The sequence below is a fragment of the Petaurus breviceps genome, unplaced genomic scaffold, assembly GCF_028583685.1.
Source record: "Petaurus breviceps papuanus isolate PSGF00001 unplaced genomic scaffold, PetGlider_PUasm1.0 186, whole genome shotgun sequence".
In the NCBI taxonomy this organism is placed as follows: Eukaryota; Metazoa; Chordata; class Mammalia; order Diprotodontia; family Petauridae; genus Petaurus; species Petaurus breviceps.
The window spans coordinates 55320945-55342810 of NW_027185798.1; the positions used below are offsets into that span (position 1 = coordinate 55320945).

Consider the following 21866-nt stretch of genomic DNA (forward strand, 5'->3'; position numbering starts at 1 on the left):
GCTAAGTGTCTGAGCCCGGGATTCGATCTCCAGGTCTTCTCAACACTGGAGCCGGTGCTCTTACTTGCTGTGCCACCTGGCTGCCCCTGAGATACAGTTCTTAAGAGTTACAAGTTCCATCTTTCTATATAGGGATGTAAATAATTTAATTTTATTGAATAACACTTTTTTTCTTTTCTGTTTGCCTTTCTATGCTTCTTCTGAGTCTTGTATTTGAAGACTGAATTTTCTGTTCAGCTCTGGTCTTTTCATCAGGAAAGTCCCCTAGTTCCTTGAATGCCTTTTTTTTTTTTTTTTGCTTTTTGGAGGGCAATTTGGGTTAAGTGACTGGCCCAAAATCACATGGCTAGTAAGTGTGTCAAGTGTGTGAGGCTGGATTTGAACTCAGGTCCTCCTGACTCCAAGGCTGGTGCTCTATTCACTGTGCCACCTAGCTGCCCCAAATGCCCATCTTTTACCCTGAAAGGTTATGCTCAGTTTTGCTGGGTGGTTGATTCTTGGTTATAATTCAAAGTCCTTTGCCTTCTGTAATATCATATTCCAAGATCTCTGATCCTTTAATGTGGAATCTGTTAGGTCTTCTGCAATCCTGACTATGCCTCTTTGATATTTGAATTGTTTTTTTTTCTGGCTGCATGCAACATGTTCTCCTTGACCTGGTAATTCAAGAATTTGGCTACAATATTCCTTGGAGTTTTTATTTTGGAATCTCTTTCAGGAAGTTATCTGTGGGTTCCCTCAATGACTATTTTATCCTGTGTTTCTAGGATATCAGGGCAGTTTTCCTTGATAATTTCTTGAAAGATGCTGTCTAGGCTCTCTCTGTCTCTCTCTCTCTGTCTCTGTCTCTCTCTCTCTCTTTGTCTATCTCTCTCTTCCCCCCCCCCTCTCTCTTCCTCCTTCCTCCTCCCCTTTCTTTCTAATCATAGCTTTCAGGAAATCTAATAATTCTTCAATTATCCCTTCTGGATAAACTGCATCTCTACTTTAATAATCTCCTGGATCTCTACTTTCCAGGTCAGTTGTTTTTTCCTCCCTATGAGGTATTTTATATTTTCTCCTATTTTTAAAATCCATTTGATTTTGTTTAACTCATTCTTGATGTCTCATAGAGCCACTATCTTCCACATGCCCAATTCTAATTTTTAAGGAATTATTTTCTTCAGTTAGGTTTTGTACATCCTTTTCTATTTAGCCAATTCTACTTATAAAGGAGCGGGGGTTTTTTTTTGTGATTTTTTCCCCCATTTCTTCAATTCTGTTTTTTCAAGTTGTTCTCTTTAATCAGTTTTTGTGCTTCATTTTCCAAGCTGTTAACTCTTGTCATAATTCTTCTGCATAACTCTCTTTTCCCAATTTTTCTTCTATCTCACTTACCTGATTTTAAATATCCATTCTGAACTCTTCTAAGAGGACTTTTTGGGCTTGAGACCATATTCCCCTTTGAGGCTTCACATGTAGGCATTTTGACATTGTTATCCTCTTCCAAGTTTGTGTTTTGATCTCTGTCCCCATAGTAGCTTTCTATGATCGAGGCTCTTTTTTGGGTTTTTGCTTATTTTTTACAGTTGAGCTCTGCCCTATTGCCACAATGTCCCACAGGGGGCATTGCTCCAAGCTTATTGTGCTGGGGGCCAGTAGCCTGGTCACTGGCTTTCCATGACAGGGCCTCAGGTACTAGTAGTTTACCCACTGCACTAGGGTGACTTGGCCTAATTTCCCTGTTATGCTGGGGTCTCTGGCTGGTAATTTACCTTCTGAGGTGGAACTGTCGGCCTCACAGCTGGCCTTCTGTGCCACTAGCCTGCTGAGCCAGGACTGAGGGGCCTCTTTTGCTGATCTGTGCTGAGGCTAAGAGCCTCCTGCTGGCTTGCCTGGATACCATCTGAGCTGTGATCCCCTTTTACCCAAGTGAGACAAATCTTTCCTTAAGTCCTTTTAATTATCTTAAGCTGGAAAATTGTTTCAACCTGCCTTTTTGTGGGTTCTGTCCCCCCAGAATACATTTAGAGGTTTGATTTAATGTTGTTTCAGAGGGAAACTGAGAGCTCAGGCAACTTCTTGGCTTATCTCCACTGTCTTGGTTCCGCCTCCTTATTTATTGATTTTTTTAAAAAGATGCATTTCTAAATTTTAAAAACTTTTAGCCTCCAGATACTCCCTTGTTTTATGGTGTTATTTATTTTGAAAGCTAACTGAAAATCATCATGTCAATTTCATAAGGGGAAAAATATTAAAGCTAATTGTCTAATCTTAAAACTGGAGATGATGTTCAAATCAGAAGAATAGAAATGAATTGATCAGCCACCTCACTTACTTTGTGCATAATTTAGGATTTCTGGTATAATTTGATCTCCCCAATTTTTGTGAATCCCTAAACCAGGGGTGTTCTGTGAAGTTTGGATTCAGCCAAAGGGCCACACCTGAGGACCTAGAGGACCACATGTGGCCTAAAGGCTACAGATTCCCTACCCCTGCATCTAGCGTTTACAAAGAAATGGTCCTAATTTTCAAAGTTTCTACTTCATGATACAATTATGAACTAAAGGTTTTAAAAGTCCATAATGTCCTTTCAAATCTAGAATTCAAGTCAATTTGGTCTAATCAGCATTTATGAAACATCTACTATGTACCAGATACTAGGGATTAAACAGTAAAATAAATGAAGAAGAAGAAGAAGAAGAAGAAGAAGAAGAAGAAGAAGAAGAAGAAGAAGAAGAAGAAGAAGAAGAAGAAGAAGAAGAAGAAGAAGAAGAAGGAGGAGGAGGAGGAGGAGGAGGAGGAGGAGGAAGAGGAGGAGGAGGAAGAGGAGGAGGAGGAGGAAGAGGAGAAGGAGGAGAAGGAGGAGAAGGAGGAGAAGAAGGAGAAAGAGAAGAAGAAGAAGAAGAAGACTCATATAATTTATATTTTGCTTTTTGGGGGTTCTACTCATATGTTATCCAGGGGATCTTTTTTTTTTGCTTTCTTTATATCTTCAAGATATATTCATTTTCTTTTAAACAAAGGGCAGTTTAAAAGTTTTAAACTAGTATCTATTGTTTGTCCAGAGTTTGAATGTGCAACCATTTGACCATTCCAGCAACTGGCAGAACATATTAGAGTGGGAGGGTTATTAAACACTAGGACTCTGCAAAACACATCAAGAAAACTTATTCAATGCAGATGTTTTATAAAATGACTCTATTTGGAAATTTCAGCCATATTCACTAGCCTAAAATCTCACACTTATCATTGGTAGTAGTGGCCTTGAATGAATGCATTTGGATATTGCATAAAATAAATGTAGCAGTAACTCAGATACAAGTAACACCTTTATTTAATTTTTGTGTGTAAGAAGAGAAAAACAGATAGACAGAAAGACAAATGTAGACAAAAACAAGGGCAGAGAAAGGTTCCTGAGGTATCTGGATGGGTATACATTTTGTTTCATGGTAGAAAGTAGTCTATATCAATGGAGAACACCCAGAACATGTAATGCATGGTTGTCTGGAAGGAATTTGTGTGCTGTCATTTGTTGAGAAAGGTTTCAGTCTATCAGGGCCTGCTTCATGTGGATAAGTGCATTTCACTTTAGAAAGGATAAAACAATCAAGCATCTGGAAACCTGTTATTTTTTGTTTTGAGAGACCTCAAGTTTCCTCAAAAGTATTTTAGTTCTCATTATACTTTGAAAGGACGAACAAAAACACCCACAAATTATGGAGGATAAAAGTTTTGATAGCATATGATGTTTATATATGTTTGTATGTGCATACATATATAATATATGTATTTTTTTGTTCTGGACCTGCAATTTCATCAGGGTATCAAAATCCTTCCATTGATGCAGATCATGTAACTCATCTGTAATTTACTGTCTTAAAGTATTTCTGAAAGGCACTGAACAGGTTAAATGACTGATGGTCACATGGTTATAATGTATCAAGGCAAAACTTGAACCCATCTTTGCAACTCCAAGGCCACCCACTTATCTTCTATGTCACTGTAATTCTTTCCTTTTCCAAGATTGTTTCATTTTAATACTAAGTATCAACTCAACAATCATTTAATAAGGACCTAAAATAGCTAATCACTTTTGTGCCTCTTTGAGGTTCTGGGGATACAGTATTTTCAAATTCCCAGATCTGAAGAAACTTACCTTCTTCTGAAGGAAACAACATGAACACAGATGAGTAAATGCAGAAAATATATAAAGCTGTATGGGAGAGGTGGGAATGCTAAAAAGCCATGCAATTAGTAAAGGTATCTTTTAAGAATTGGCAGTTGAATTACAGGCCTTTCAAACCCAACTTGAGTTGAGGAGAGAGATGATGCTATAACCTAAACAAATCTCACTATCTTTCTCCAAATCCCACCCTTCCCCTTAATTTCTCTATCTGTATCAAGGATACAGATATACCCCCAAACCCTTTAAACTGGAGTCTACTACTAGGCATATATCCCAAAGAGGTTATTGCTAAAAAAAAAGTTCATGTAAACAACAAAATATTTATAGATAGGGTTTCCAATATGCAGAGGATGCATTTTCAGGCATGGAGGACAGTCTGTGAAAATGCATGAATATGGGAGAGAAAATGTCACGGATAAAGAATAGCATATAGGCCAGTTTGGAAAGAACATAAAGTATGTGAAGAGGAATAGTGTGTAAGTGTCCTGAAAAGATAGGTTGGAATCAGATTCAGAAGGGCTTTGCATTATCCTAGAATTTGTATTATATCCTTGTATCAATAAAGAAAAACTGAAAAATTCTTGAGCAGAGGAGTAATATAAGCCAACCTGTATCTTAGGAATATCAATTTGATAGCTATTAGGAGAATATCATAAAGAGGAGCAAAATTGGATGCAGAGAAAATAATTAGGTGGTTATTTCAATAATCTAGGCAAGAGGTAATAAGGATTGAAATAGGGTGATAGCTATGGTGTTTATACAATAGAATAAATGCCAGAAATATTGTAAAGACAGAATTGACAAGTGCTGGCAACTAATTAGAATCAGTGATTAAGGGAGTGTGAAGAATCAAAGACAGCTAAAAGATTGCAAACCTGAGTAACCAGAAGGATGGGGATGTTTCAAAAAATGTTCTTGATGGAAATAGAAAAAAATACGAGAAAGAGTGGGTTTGGGAGAAAGATAGGAGATGATGAGATTACTAATTGAGTAGGAAGATGGTCTAGGTCAGAGCAGTGGAGTAGACCCAAACATAAGGGGTAGGGCATGGTCATTGATTCTGCAAAGAAGATTGAAATGTAGTCATAAAGACAAGAGGAGAACCAGGAAAGGAGGGTCTACAAAACCCAGGGAGCAGAGATCTAGGAGTTGGGAATGGTCAGTAATATCAAGTGCTAGAGAGAGGTCAAGAAAGATGAGATCTGAGAAAAGGCCATTGGTTTGGGGGATAAAGAAGTCATTAGTGATTTTGGCAGGAAAAATTATATTCAAGGGATAAAATGAGAAACCTGATTTAAAAAAAAAACTGAGAAGTGGAAAATATCAAAGTTGGAGGCAACCTGGGTAGGTATCCTTTTCTAAGAGTTTGATTTTGAAAGGTGGGGGGAATAATCCCTTTAATTTTACAAGCCAAGGTGAAGAACATTAAATACAATCTCTATAATCATATTGAAGCTTCTTTTAAAAACTGCTATTGCTGTTATCTTGAATTTATATTTGTATTTATACCTAATTTTTCAGCTTTTAAAATATATCTAATCATAATAATAATTGTGTTTAGTGCTATTCTGAAGCAAAGGCTTAAAAACAGCAACATCAAAAAAAAAGCTTTCACATAAATATTCTCTGGAGACCATCATAAGACTAATTAATATTATTAATTACATGTAACAAATAAGAAAACCAAAGAATACAGAAAATACTCCTTGACAAATGTCAAGCAACTCTACATAGCACTTCAGGGCCCTTAAATGAATTATTCTTTGTCCTTTGTAGGTAGATCTACCTTTCCTCAGAAACTAAGCCTAAAAAAGACTAGTTTATGGCAAAGAAGAAAAAAAAAACCTAAACCAACAAATCCTCAAACTATAGCCAACATATGGGTATTTTAGTAGACGTGAGTATGCCTAAATTCAATTTCTTTACTGTTTTGGGGGTTTACTTAATTCTACTTTTAAGTTTTGTATAACAGGATGAGTCCTGGATGGCCCCATCCTACTGCAGACTAGACATTTCAGCTGCAGATTGTATCGTGTCATGGAAATTGGGCAAAATTCTTAGTCCTGTGAAATTCTGTAAGCTATGTCAGAGGGAAGGGGCCAAGGAATAAGAAAACCTCACTGTGGGCTTCTTATGAGCTAGGTTAGACTTCGGAAATAAACTCTGTTCCCAAACCCTTCCCCCACTGCCTAAAATACAATGCCCCATCTGTGTGCTAAAAGAGGCAACTCAACATTTAAACAGAGACTAATCTGCAGTCACTCACGTATTAGAGGTCCTGTTAAGTGAATGTCAAACTGCTTAGTCATTCTTTTCTTCAAATGATTGAACTAAAGTTCAGAAAAGGGCAAGAAAGGCAAACCAGTAGACACAGTAACATGGGGATTACATTCAAAAGCAATTTGCTTTAAGACCTTTTTAAGGATTTCTGGTGTGGGCAAAAGCTTTTTTTTTTTTTTTAACACCCCATAAGTAAATCAAGGCAAGTTTGTTGAGATCATCTCCTTAGTTTTGACTACTGATATTTGTGGAGATCACTTTAGAGATTTAAGAGAAAAATAAGAATAAGAATAATAAAAATAATGATGACCATGATACTGTAGGACTGCTATCATTCACTACTAGCAAGAGTGAGGGATTTTTTTTGGGGGGGAGGGTGTTAGGGGGTAGGGTTCTGCCTACCTCTTTTCTCATTCTACTTACTGATGATGGGGTTTGGTCAATTCTGTTCCCCCAGTGGTTGATTACCAGGACTTCATTGACAAATCAGAGTTGCATGAACTCTCTTTTAGAAAATATTTCCATGGAATGTGACTTTTTCCTTCCTTGCAAATATTGACATAATTTTTGGGTCACTTTCACAAACGGTCACTGTAATCAAAACCAATTCAACAAAATGAAACGGTTCTCCTTAACCCCAATCAAATAAATGTAGCCAGTCATTCAATAAATATTAAGCAATCAGTAGGTGCCAGCCACTGGGCTAAATTCTGGCCAAGGACTGCTTTTGGTTTTATTTCTGTGTCCCAAGTGTCCGGCACAGGTACTTCATAAATGTTTGTTGGATTGGGGGGAAATCTCCTTTCTTTTAGTTTGGTAGAGTTTGAAAAGAGATCAATTTAACTAAAAAGTTCTTCACTGTAATTATGGTACAAGGGAATGTCAGGGAATGTGTTCAGCCGGATATAAATCCTTGAACAAATGTAAAATCAAATTGACTGAACTGTAAGAAAATTTGGTTCTTGAAGTACAGTCAGAAGTTCTTTGGGGTGTGACTTCTGACTGTATGAAGGAGACTTTGTTCCTTTACACCATTATTTAGCTTCCTTTGACCCTTTCACACACTGTGGTTCCCATCTACTGAATGCCTGTGAGTATATTATTGGGGTACTCTATTCTTAGAACTTCTTTATAAAGTAATTATGGACCCCCACCCCAACCATAATCCCTTACAGTGAGTCTACTACTTTCCCTTTCAGGGGAATTGATTCAAGCCCAAGTTATGTCTGCTTGTGTAACAGCCAGAGGAATTCAGCCCACAGAGTTAGAAAACATGAAGGAAGAATATTTCTATCCATCTAAGACTCTTTGGTTGAAAGAACCCTTTCTCAAAGTTATGAAGGCTTGAAGATGTGACCAAAAGGTGTGGCTTGATGACTAATTTAGCATCATTTTCCATCTTTTAGGACCAGCATCAAGCCCCTGAGCTTTCAGCAATTCAGAAGATTAAAGGGGCCCAAGGAAAAAACTCCAAGAAACAATTTAGACCACCATTCTGGGCATTTGCTTCAAGTAAATTGCATCTTCAACTTTGGTTGTGGCCAGTGGAATGTCAGCATCAAAAATTCATAGTATCATTATATGGATTTTTATTTTCTGCATTTGAAAGAATAATAAGGGAGAAAAGATTGTCTAGAGAACTGGACAGAGAATCAAGTTTAACATAACATGGTGACACTGACTGGATTTGTTAGTGAGAAAAGAGTGCTGAGGAAGGAGGGAAGAAGGGTCACTATTTTATTATTTAGCCATTTGTAAATATATCTGAGATACAAACATTAGTCTAATATGAAATCATTTAACTCAATTGGAGAGGTGACTTTGTAATCAATCTAATCAAATAAAAGGGGTAGGCATAAATGAATTGTGATCTCTATTAATTTCTTTGTATACATACATACCTATCTATCTGTCTATTATCCCTGGCATCTAGCACACTAACTGGCACCTAATCAAAATTCAATAAAATTTTCCTAATCGATTGATTAATTACAGAGAAAATACACAAAGCATTGTGATTACAGATCCACTAGAGTATTAGAACATAACCAAAAAGATGCAGTAGGAGATGCCTTCTGGGGAACAGATAAATACTCTCCCAAGGGTGCCTTCACACCAGGAATAAACGCCAAATTGTGTCCATGTGGTGTGAGAAGTAAAACATTATAGGGACACAAAGAAAGCCAAATTTCTGTTGGATATATTCCCTCCTCTAGCTCTTTTTTTATTTTACTTAAAATAAATTTTACTTAAAATGTGATACCCTCTTCCCTCTAATCTTGAGATCCACATTAAAAAGGACTATATTAATTGAAACACTTCCATAATCCTAACAGTAGATGTCATCTTATAGAGTAAGGAAGGATATTTCACTTGTGTGTAAAAAGTCTGGCATTACAGAATAGACAATAACACAAGAACACGTGACTTTATCATGTCCTTTTGGGACAAATGCTTGACAATTTAAGGCATTAAAGATACAGAAATTTATGTGTCTCAAACAATGCAGCAAAGTTTGGAATGACTATGACTTTGAATCCCTGTCAACATCCAGAATAAGAGCTGTAGAACAGAGATTTTTATCATTTTGTTAGTGTGTGTATATATATATAATGCATATATATATATGTATATATATATATATATGTCATAGACCCCTTTAGCAGTCTGCTAAAGCCTATGGAAACATTACCAGAATTATGTTTTTAAATGCATAAAAGAAAATATATTAAAAAAGCAAAAAAAACATTTAGGGGGGCTAGGTGGTGCAGTGAATAGAGCACTGGCCCTGAAGTCAGGAGGACCCAAATTCAAATTCGGCCTCAGACACTTAACACAAAACACTAGCCATGTGACCTTAGGCAAGTCACTTAACCCCAAATGCCCCTCCAAAAAAAAAGCAAAAAGAAAATATATAGGACTACAAAGAAACCAATTATATTGAAATTAAAATGTGATTTCCTTCTGCTCCCTCCCGGCAAGGTTGTTCATCTCCTGAAATCTATCCACTGATGCCTTAGTAGTCTATTGACCCCAGGTTAAGATTCTCTAGTCTGTAAGACTATTAGGGAAAGGGACCAGATCAGTGATGTCATTGTAGAGAATTCCTTGGTGATGAAACTCCTACCAATGTAGGCTGGCACTTTACAATGTATAGTCTTAGGTGCCTAGAAGACTGAGAAGTTAAGCAACTTTACCAGAATCCCAAAACAAGTATATATAAAAAACATGACTTAAATCCAGGTTCTTCAGACTCTGAGGCCTACTCTCTATCCACTATTTCAAAACGCCAGGAAAAAAAATAAAGTCATGCAGCTGATATACCCTCGATTACATGAGTTTCGTTGCTGTGTTTAAGCATTTTTTGTGATTTTAAGAACCTTATTTATTTTTTCTTTCATTCTATGGGAGCCATGATCTCCTTCCCATCTCCTAGCCTGGGCATCTCCACTAAGGACTTCAATGGTTCCCTTTGCCTAAATTTCCAGGATTATGAGCTAGCGACAGACATTCTAGGTAGTATGGCTGATGAACATAGGTGAGACAAGAAACCCACCCTTAATCTTTATCTGCTACCTGGAGTCATTGGAGTTACCATTCTTTTGTCTGGAGGACGTGGGCTAGGATTAGAAAGCTTCCAGTCCACCACCACACCCTCCACGACACCCCCCCACCCCCTTCCGCCAACCAACCTTTCATTGTTCCCAGGGGTGGGGACAGGTGTTTGAAGCTTTGCCCGGGTAGTGCCTAGCTTCTTCGCCACCCACTCCCCTAACGCAGGACTTCTTAAACTTTTTCCACTCACTCACGCAGCACTTCTTAAACTGCAGGTCGTGACCTCACATGGGGTCGCGACCCACCTAATGCACAGCCTCTGCCCTCCAAACAAAGCAAGACAGAAGCAAAATTGCCCATCTCTTCTCCACTAACTCCCTAAACCTCTTTTTTTCCCCGACTTCTCAATGACTCCTTGACTCGGTGAGAAGAACCTTATGGGATCGTCTAATGCTAGTTCCAAGATCTCAGGTCAGTTAGTCCAGCCAAGTCCATGTCCCGGTTTCTTCTCAACAGTCCTATATTTTTAACCTCTCGATTCTGGACAGGCCAAACATAACCTCCTTCATTTTTCTTCCCTGTTCCCAGGAAAATCTCAAGAGCTGTGGAGAGGGAGGCGGGGAGGAGGGAAGAGGAGCCCCCTCAAACACCGTCCTGCCATTCGAAGCTCTGTGTGTGTGCGTGTGTGTGCGCGCACTCGCGTGTCTGCGTGTGTGTGCTGGGCCACTGTAGCAGATCTGATTCTGGCTCTCCGCCTTTCTCTTCTCGCTGTCCCTGTCCCCCTCCTCTCTTTCCCCCTTTTCCTCCCCTGCAGATGAGCCGCGAACAAGTACACCAGTAGCAGTTCCTGAGTACAGAGGCTCCTTGCAAAACTCCCGGGGCTCCTGCCCTCTCCTGCAATTCCTTTCATTCCCAAAGTGCTTGAACCATACAGACGCCCTCCCTATCCCCCTCCCATTTCTTCTTGGGGGTTTGGAAAGGGGAGGGAAGTCTGGGCGGGGGTGGGGTGGGGGGAATCGGTGGGCTGGGCTAGCCTGGAGTAAAGACTCTCAGTCAAAGGGATGGAGGGCGGGTTCGGGGCTGCCAGGAGACGCGTTTGATTGGATTCTGACCTGCAGTCCGCTTGTCAGTTTCGTCTTGTGGTGGTCAGGGGGGTGGGGGGAAGGAGTGGAGGGGGCCTCCTGGTGCCTCTCGGCCGGCCCTCTGACGGGATGAAGCGTTTAGGGGCATGCAGTGCTCTTCGCCTTTTGATTAAAGCCCCTCGTCTGCCCTTAGTCTGAAGGCTGGGCACCGAGGAGGACGGATCTGAGGGACCTGACTTAGCTTGGCCATTCATTGGAGAGGGAGAAGAAAAAGAAAAGACAGACAAGGAAAGAAACTACCACCAACAACTAACGCTTACCCCCCAATTTTTTTTTCTAATTTTTTTTTTCCTCTCCCTCCCTAATGGCTGTGTAGCAATCATCCCTGAGGATAGGTGGAAGGGACGAAGTGGGTAGAAAATTGCAGCTTCGTGGGTGCAGGTTACAGTTGTGGACCCTGACGGATCCTGGAGATGGAGCGTTGGTCCACAAGGTGGAAAACGAAAAGGTGGCTTTGGGACTCCACGATAACCACCTTCATCGTAATAACTTTCATCTTCCAAGCTGCAGAGGTCAGAGGAGGTAAGAGACAGAAGGAGATTTGGGGGGGGGGGGCGGTATGGGTTTTGACTCTTTATTCTTCTCCTCAAATTGAGCTAAAGACCACACTGTAACTGCTGCCCAGATAAGAGAAAAGTTGGAACTGGAGGGCATCAGATGGGATTGGGGGTGGGGGTGGCTCCTTTTGCCAGGAGCCTCTGTACTCAGAGTGCAGGAGAAAGGAACAGTATGAAGCAAAGAAAGAACTGTCAGAAAACTAGCCAGGATGCTACTTGCTTACTTTTCAGCCCAGCTGTCTCCACCTAGGATGACCATTCCACAAATCTCTAGGTGCTTTGAAAGGCAGAGAGACTGCCTCCAGGACGAAACAGAGTTGGGCGAAGCTTTTATTTTAGGACATGTTGCTTTGAACACTTTGAAGCAGATTCACGCTGAAGATAATTTAAAATAAAACTCGTGTGTGTGTGTGTGTGTGTGTGTGTGTGTGAGAGAGAGAGAGAGAGAGAGAGAGAGAGAGAGAGAGAGACTTTAGACTGGACCTTGACAACTTTCCTTGTCTCTAATAAAGGAAAAAGTGTTGCCATTTGGTGATGTGAGACAGGTGAAGAATGGAGGAATAGCTAGCTATTCAGGCGCCTCCAGATTCAGGAAATTGACATTTAGCGAAAACGCTTAAGTGGAAATGATTTTACAAGATTCTTGTTAAGAAAGGATTTTTTTTAAAACAAAGTCCCAGAGTAGTGCCCACTCAAAAACTTTAAGATCTTCCCCCCTCTTCTACTAATTAGACCACCAGCCTCATGCTCCTAATCCCCCAGTATTGGAGGTGTACTTCTCCCTGAAAATGATGAAATTCGGCAGGAAATTGGGGCTGGGGGTAAGGAGGCGGGGAAGCGTGAGTGGCTAGTGAATGGGAGGGGGTACACTAGGTTGGTAAGGGGGGAGGAGAGGTAGGGGGAAAGTTCCTACGTGGCAAAACCAACAATTCAGTGACAGGACCTACTCAGAACACTTCAGCCTTGTCTATGCAGAAGGAAGCGAGAGCTATGTCCCTCCCCCTCACTTGCCCGGCCCCCTCCCCAGCTCCCCGCCTTTTCCCTGGCAGGAGTGGTCCGTTAGGTGTCCTTGGACATGGCTAGCAGGGTTCAGTTCCTCATGTGGAGTTAAGTGAGAGCTGATTTCAGTAAAGAGCAGACAGCAAAGAGAGCAATCCCAATCCTTTTTTGGGGGGTGGGGTAGAGAAAGGCCCCGAGAAGGTGACAAGGATGGAAGGATGAAAAGGGAGGAAGATGAGCCAGGAGGGCTGCCCTTGCCACATACCTGGAGAAAGAAGCAGCACTTGTAGGAGCCCCAACTTAAACTCAGATTTCAAGGCTCCCGCAGAAACCTGGGATCCTGGCAGAGGGTCTTGACTGTAACAATGTTGCGCTCCCACAAGCAATGCCCAGCTGTTGGGCTTCTGGAGATGCCTCGTCTGCACTCCGTAAAACAAATGACATGTAGCTCTGCTTATATGTGTGCATACACACGTATACATTTATGCACTTACATTCATACATGAACACATGGTCTGGTTTATTGCCTCCGACTTCACTTGGTTACTATTCAGTGTCGTGCATCACTCCTCCGGAGTTAAAAGAAATTGGGCTTTAGTGAATCCAGCTTTTGGCCAGCTAGAGAGACTTGGGATCTTCCAAAGGAATTTTACAAAGATTGAAGAGACATAGTCCTTCAGCGTGCCACATTTTCAGCAAAAAACGTAATGGAGAAAATTTTAGCAGCTCTGACTGTCAAAGTTTCCTTTCGGGCTGTTCTTTCTGTACCTGGCCATCAGCTGGATACTGTCAAAGCAGTTAGCAGCTCTGCCCCCTGCTGGTTTTATTTACCAATTAGGATTGAAGAGTCTACCCCTGTAAATGAACTCTCACTAATCAGTCTAGGGAGGGTGATGTTGGAGAATATAGGACTCAACTAAGGCATTCACTACAGATCTTTTCCTTCCCACTCCCCATCCCAACATGTGGCCTAGCATACCACAAATTGCAGCCTTTGATTAAAAAGAAAGATTTCATGAAAGCAGCTACTAAGTCTTTTTCCCTCCCTGTAAAAGCAAAGCTGAAACATAAGCTCTGGCCACATCTTTGTGTGAATTCAGGAACAGTTAAACTGAAGACACATGTGCTTATTTATACTATTTAGATTTCATTTTCTTTGTCAGGCTCTAAGATTAGAATGAAAATTAGCTTTCCAAAGTCCCTTCTTATCTTTCCTCCTCCCTTTCTCTATTTACCAATGTGTAGAATCACACCTTCTGCCCACAATCTTTGTAAGAAATTTATTAAAAAAAGGTGGGGGAACTTTCCTGTTTTTACAAAGCAAATCAATTCAAGAAATAGAAAATTACAGGGTTCAGATTTAGTGGGCTTTCTATCTGTCATTTGATGAAATGTCTTGAAGTTAACATAATAGTTTAGTGAATTTTTTGTATGACTTTTCTATTGATTTTCCAGAGTTACTAGTTACTAATTGCCTAAAATAGTATATGTACTTTATACTTACCTAGTCATAATCTTTTAGTCAGACATCTTTTTTTTAAATAAATATTCAAAGATAACAAAAAGTAGCCATTAATGTCTGAACCGCATTTACCAAATAAATAGGAATGAAAAAGTAAACCACTGTTGGTGAAAGGATAGACACCCTAGTGGGCAATGCTAATGTTAGCCTTTGGGTTTTGAGCTCAAGTCAAAATGGTAGAATTGTACACCAACTTTTAATAGAAACACTGTGACAGCATCATTCTATGGAAACTTGTAGCTAAACTTGAGGAAATTTTAGAACAGTGGATATATTCTTTTAATTTGTAAGGCTTTCTTTTTACACTGTTGCATTTTCTTTTTTGTTTTAAAAATAAAAACATTTAGAAGAGCTCACTGAGTAAGAGTAAGAATTAGCTTCTTTTAAAATGTTCCTTAGGAACCCAAGGTTCCTTACAGTATGGTAGAAAGGTCTGGGGAAAAGAGATTGATGGGGAGGGTGTGACATGAAGTTAATAATTTTAGTTCTAATTAACTTGTCACTAATTTTTTTAATTTCATAATTTGTTATTCTATCACTTTTTTAGGAATTTTTTTTAACATGGCCATATTTACTTTCAGAATACTAAAGTTCCCCCTGGTATTTACTTGTACTAATGTCCAAGTGTTTTGTTTCTTTTGGTAAAGCAATGTGGGTGAAGTTACAGCAATGATTCATAAATCACACACACACACACACACACAATTTGTTTTTGTCACTCTTCTATTTCTATATGTATAGGGATATGTGTGTGTGTCCTTTTTATAAAATTGGAAATTTTCTTCATGGTTTTTTATTGAATTCAGTCTATACTTTTGAAATAATATATGAGTGGGTTTATATTTATTATGTCATTCTTTATGTCAAGTTAGACTATTTCACCTTTTATATATGGGACTGAGTCAGTTCCTTGTTTATTAGAATGATAATATTCAAAGGTTAGACAGTTATGAACTGTAACTCATTAGAATGAAAATGAAGAACTGAGCTTATCAAATCTATGGGAATCATCCCTCCAAGTGTATGCATAAATTTTAGTCATTCCTGCTGAACATTTTTTTGAGTCCCAGGGATCAGCAGGTGAAATGGTCCTGTCTTCTTCAGGATATATATCTAGACATATCTATATCTATTATATATGCATATATATGTGGGTGTGGGTGTCTGTGTGTATAATATAGATAGATCTCTCCATATATATATATATATATGTATAAACATCTATACACACATACATACACATATATGTGTGTATATGTTCATATTCTGATCTTACTAAAAGAGCTTCAGGAATTTGCCTAAAAGAATGCAGTTAAGATTATGATCATACTTCAAATTATCAATGTCACATATACTAGGGAATTTTTATACTTTTGCTTTCCTATTTTTCTTCCAAACCAAGAACTGACAAAGTCTGGTATAATACCAGAGAAATGAAGCCAAATTGTCTGCCTATTTGAAGGATTTTTCTGAATAGTTGTATAGATTGACACAGTTAAATTCAATGGTGTGCATATAGAGTAAAGCATGACAGGCCATTTTACCCTAAAATATCCTGTCAATGAGCTCTTAAGCTAAATATTTGTAGTCTGATATGACTCATTATTTAATACCTTAGTATTTAATTTTAGATTAAGCAAAAGCCACAAACACTGAAATAGTCTATGTGCAAAGCACCATGAATACTTTTTAATAAAGGTTGTACAAAATGAGTGTTGAGAAAAATATGAAACCTAATAAACATAAATTATATATGAACATATTCATACACATTGGTTAGAAATTATTTAATTATTTTGGACAAAATAGTGATTCCAGCAAGGCTACAGTTAAAATAGAAAAACCACGATATTGTTGCAGTTAAGCTATCCCTAAAATACACTGAGGCAAACATGACTCCTTTTCAGATTGGGGGTTAGGATTTCTATCTGCCAAAAAAGACTAAGAAGTTGGCTTTCTTTTCTCAGGAAAGCTCTCTCCTTTTCTGAGGAAAAAAAATCCTCTTAACATTGGCTAATTTACTGAGGTGCTGCCTAGTTAGTGATAATGAGCTCACTCAAATTAAATCAAGCTTGGGAGACATGGTCTGTGCTGTGAAAAGCAGAGTGTTTCAAAGAGAAAAGAGATTTGCCTTTTGGATGTTGAGATGAGAAAATGAGCTTTTTCCCCCTATTGGTTTAGTTAAACACAGATGGGTATCTGAAATACTATTAAAAATCAGGTTTTAAACACTGGGTTAAAATGTGCATTTTAATGAAAAGGTTTGATTCATTCAGAGAAGTATGTATTTTTAAATGCAAAAAGGCTAAATGCCCAATACCTATATTGTACAGATGAGGAGGCAATGTGGTGGAGGTGAAACTAAGAATCCTGTCCAGGTGGTTCAGTGGACCTGGAGTCAGAAGAACTGAGTTGGATCCTGGTCTCAGACACTTACTAGCTGAGTGACCCTGGGACAGTCACTTAATTTCTGTCTGCCTCAATTTCCTCATCTATAAAATAGGAATAATAATAGCACCTATCTCTCTTGATTGTAAGGATAAAATGAAATATTTGTTAAGTGCTTTGCAAGCCCTAAAATGATATATATGCTATTATTAGTTACTGTTATTATTGTTATCACACTATTTTCTCTATCAAATGATGGAGTTAGATTTAATGACTTGTAAGGTCCCTTCCAGTTATACAATTATGATCTTAGCATCCTATGAAATTTGGGAAAATAAATTTATTTGTGTTATCTTTGTCATTTACATGGGGATAAAAAAGGATTAATGTTTAAATCCCAGGTCTGTCACATGACACCTTGTTACTTTAGGCAAATTACTGAATGTCTCTGATCTAATTTTCTTCCTCTATGAAATGAGGAGATTGGATTTGATGATAGGCTTCTGGGTGGCACAAAGGATAGAGATCTGGGCCAGAAGTCAGGAAGACCTGAATTGGATTCTGGCCTCTAGAAATTACTAGTTATGTAATCCTGAGTAAGTCACTTAACCTCTGCCTGCCTCAGTTTCCTCAAGTGTAAAATGGGGATAATAATATCATCAATTCCTCAAGGTGTTGTGAGGATCAAATGGGATAATATTTGTAAAGTTCTTGGTATGGTACATAGCAAATAATAGGTACTTAATAAATGCTTTCTTAAATGACCTCTGATGTCCCTTATTGTTTTAAAGCTAGAAACTATGAGACCAATATTCAGGTTTTCTGAACAACATATCTGAAAGGCCCTTGTATATGTGTGTGTATCTATAATTTAGTTGGATGCCCAAATCTTAACTAGATTTGTATTTAGTTTAAGAGAGGTTCCTATTTTAAGAAGACAAATCAAGACCCAACATCCAGTAAAAAATCTTACATGAAAACCATAAAAATGAAGACAAAGGTTATTTTAGAGTCATTCATGTAGCTACTTTTTTCTAAGTAGAATTTCAATATTTCTACCAATTTTAAATAGATCTACCAATGTGTTTCTAAAAGACTGTGATTATTGTTATTATTTAGTCATTTCAGTCTTGTCCCACTCTTTATGATCCTATTTGGGGTTTTCTTGGCAAAGATACTTCTCCAGCCCATTTTACAGATGAGGAAACTGAGGCAAACAGAATTAAGTGACTTGCCTAGGGTCTCATAACTAATAAGTATCTGAGAACAGATTTGAATTTGGGTCTTCCTGACCCCAGGGCTGGTACTCTATCCACTGGGCCACCTAACAGCTTATAAAAGATTATACTACAACTAAATAGAAAGTATTTTATTATGTTTACTCATATATTTGCTCATAATCTTAGATTCAATATGTAATATGCACAGTTAGTTTCAATACCTCCCTTACAGTTAGACAAGATGTTTTAAGATGATGAATGTATTCAGTTCAGTAGATATTTATTAACAGTATCCTGTGTGCACTGTGTGAAGCACTTGGTGACATTCAAAGTTTAGATTAAGACTTCATTTAGACCTTTGTGTAACTTAGTCTTGCAAGGGGGTAATTCACAAACATGGCTAAGTACATTATATTATACTATATGTCTCAGAGAGGTCTTAAGTGATTATGTGAGATCCAATATGGGTCACATTCTTGGGGACTAAAGGAAACAGTCAAGGATACATGGTATGTAAGTCTACTTGTCAACTTAAGAGTTGATGGATGTTTAATTTATTCAGGACCTTTTTACTTACCCTCACTCAGTAGAATGTCATATTATATGTAACAAGGATGATGGCCAGCTTTTAGTGAATGTTTCCTGTTATGGGATTTGGAGGAAATGATAATAGGAGGAATTAGCCTCTCATTTTTTAGTATTACAATATTTTACACGAAATTCATTTCCAAGAGCTGGTATCTGCACCATTGGTGACTTTTCAGCTGAAAGTAACAACCTCATTATTCTCAGAACAAAGGACTAGGTCTCAAAGAGGAATAGCTAATGTTTATAACTAAAGACATCTGATTATTCAGTCACATAAAAGGCCTATGGTAAGTAACAACAACAAAAAAATATTAAGTAGTCATCTATTGCACAGTAAGGAGCAAATTCCAGAAGAGAATGAAATGATGATGATAATCATTATGATCAAAAGTCATTTCATAATTGTATTCCCAATACTTTTAATAAGTGCTTGTTGATTGATCGCTAAACAACAATAATAACTGGCATTTCTATAGCCCTTTAACATTTGGAAAGAACTTTGCATAATTATCTTACTTTTTCTTCGTGACACCTCCCTGAAGTAGGTATTACTTGTTTTATTTTTTTTTCTATTTTATAGATGAGGAAACTGAGGTATAGAGAAGCTAAGTGACTTCCTTGCCTAAGGTAATGTAGTCTCATAAGTTTCAAAGCAGGAATCAAACCCAGATCTTTGCTAGTTACACATTTAGCGATCTATCAAATGTGAAGGACCCGGGGTGGAGTCCAGGGACTACATGGGACAAAGGCAAATAGCCATTTTGCCAGTTTGGGTTTCATTTTTACTCTTACCCTTCACTCATTTCCTATTGGGGAAACATGACCTGATATAGGAAGTAATGAGGGAAAATGACACTTTTCATTTTGACTAAAGAATTTTGTTCCTTAGTCAAGAAAAGTATATGCAGAAGTTCTAAAGAGATGCTGTGGAACACATTCTCCATCCTATCATGCAGAATGGCAGAACTTTAGAGCTCCCCATTAGTGGACAGCTAAAAGTGTATCAAATAGTACCCCAAGGTTGAGACATTTTCTTCTAATTGTAACATATGATTTTGTCCAAATCTTAGTGTTTTGGAAAGCCTCCTGATGTTTTGGAATGCATCTGAATTGCCACTTCATGAACAATCAGCTTTAAAGATATTTATTCCACCTACATGCAAAAACATGACGGTTTCTGGCTCTCTGTAGCATAATTAGTTCTCCACTCACTTAAGCCCCTTCTTTTATCCTTTAGTGACAGAACTCAACGTGGTTATTAATATTTCCTAAAAGAGTCAAAAAAACAAAGAAAAAAACAATTAAAAAGAGTAATATCTGCTATTTCTCAGGTGAAGTCTTTGGCCTCCTACTTCTTTTGGCTAGTGCTTCTTTTGCCATTGGCCGATTACCAGACCTGGTGTTATCTAGTAAACTAAACTCTTTGCTTGCTGTGCATGGAATTAGAGACAGTGCCATTAATTTAAGAGAAAGAACACAGAGAAAAGAAAGGTTATCATATTTCACAGTAAGAGACCTGCTTAAATGTGACTGGACAATTGAGAACTAAAACAAACCTGTGTAAAAGTACTTTAGCACAATCATCTTTTGCAATCCTTTCAAACCCTCCTTTTTTCCTTAAAAAAGTATTTCTTTCTTATTTTGACCAAATTTCATTGCTTTTGAATGGCTTTGTACAGTACAGGCAAATGAAGGTCTCTATTCATAAAACTTGTACAGTACAGAGAGTGTCAGAGGAAGCTTCCTCTGTCTGACTGGTAAACTGACATCCGGACTTGAATGATCCTTGAGCTCTGAGAGGCAGTTAGAATTCTTCCCATACGCAGATTTTTGTCATAGAATGAGGACCAGAAGGGTACTAGGCACATCCAGTGGTAGAGTGGGCAAAATATTTGAAAATACTTTCTGTTTCCAGATGTTACAGAGAACAGAAAGCTCTAGGTATTAACAGTGTGTGGCCTTATCCTGATCCTCTTTCCCCTTTTTAGTGAAGTTCCTCCATCCAGACAAGTTTACTGTTTCAAGACTGGCTGACACTTTTCCCTTTGTGAGATGATGCTGGTTCTAGTGAATCTACTTCAAAGAAATGAAAACAAATTTAGCAGTAGTTCCTGCCTGTTTACTCACTAGGTGACTGGCTGGCTGGCTGGCTTTTCCTTTCTCCTACCAGTCAGCTGTACACCCAGGTGACATCTAGTTAGTTAATGTGGAGTAGAGAAAGATGGAAAGCTAAAAACACCCTCGCCATGATCCCCTTAGAAGGATCTGTCTATATTCAGTTCTTTTTCTTCATTCATTCTTTCTTTAAAGAAGCATCAGATGATAGAATTCCTTAGCTTTCTTCACCTGGAAAATAGTTATTTCACATAACTTTGACTGCTATATATTGGATGCCCTCCAACGTGATTGTGTCCCTGAAAGGTAGTAAATGAAAAGAGGAAGAACAATAAAACAAAAACAAAAATGATGTCGATAGCATGCTGAATAAATAATTATGATCAATCAATAACTAATTTAAAATTCTTAAACTAAATTATGAAGTTAATTGAAAGAAGACTAAAAAATATAAATAGGTATGTAATAATGGGCTATATTTGTCTCATAATGCTATACCCAGATATATACACAAGTGTATATATATATATACATATATGTATACACACATGTATGTGAGAGCTGGTGTATAATAAATTAGGCTTGGAATCAGGAAGGCTGCTTAGTCTCAAATCCCATATCTAACACTAGCTCTATGACCTGGATCATGTCATTTATTGAGGCTGAAGATACCTAAGAGCTCCCTAAAGCTTATCTACTAAATCAGAAAATCCGTGCTTGAATCCTATTTTTGACAACTACTACCTGTGAGACCTTGGGCAAGACATTTGACTTTTCTAAGTCTTGGGTTCCTCATCTGTAAAGTATGGTACAGAGAAAAGAATTCTGTTTCAAAGTCAGATGGTCTAGGTTCAAATTCTCCCTTTGTTAACTCATTTAACCTTCCTATGACTCAATTTCTTCACCCATAAAACAAATAGATTGGACTAGGAGGTCTCTTCTAGCTCTAGATCTATTATCCTATGGGGATTTTGAATGAATGACCTCTAAGGTCCCATCAAAATGTAAAACTATGATCCTATCATCAAAGATGGTAGAAATCTTCATTGGTAGATGGAACTCCCAGAGCAAGATTATCTTAGATTGAGGCAATCACAGATTTATCATGTATAAATGTGACTATGTTCATTTATGCTAGTGTGTTATATAATCATAATAATAAAATCAAAGAGAATTAGGTAGTGTATTGGATAGAGCACTGGACTTGAAGTAAGGAAGAACTGAGTTGGAATCTTGCTTTGGGCATTTGCTGAGTGACTGCCAGCTTCTCTCTCAGCCTGTTTCTTCCAATGTAAAATGGGGATATTAATAGTATCTACCTCACAGAGTTGT

General features: G+C 38.1%; 1 protein-coding gene and 1 long non-coding RNA gene across 2 annotated transcripts in view; one reads left to right on the forward strand and one right to left on the reverse strand.

Moving 5' to 3' along the window:
• The window catches only part of LOC138162939 (uncharacterized), a 92087-nt gene extending 78505 nt beyond the window's left edge, over nucleotides 1-13582 (reverse strand). The window contains exon 1 of the long non-coding RNA XR_011168756.1: nucleotides 12967-13582. This is a non-coding gene — a long non-coding RNA (uncharacterized lncRNA). The remainder of the gene's footprint in view (nucleotides 1-12966) is intronic.
• The window catches only part of COL11A1 (collagen type XI alpha 1 chain), a 301954-nt gene continuing 291133 nt past the window's right edge, over nucleotides 11046-21866 (forward strand). The window contains exon 1 of the mRNA XM_069090512.1: nucleotides 11046-11667. Within this exon, the coding sequence (XP_068946613.1) occupies nucleotides 11559-11667 (109 nt within the window). The 5' untranslated portion in view covers nucleotides 11046-11558. The remainder of the gene's footprint in view (nucleotides 11668-21866) is intronic.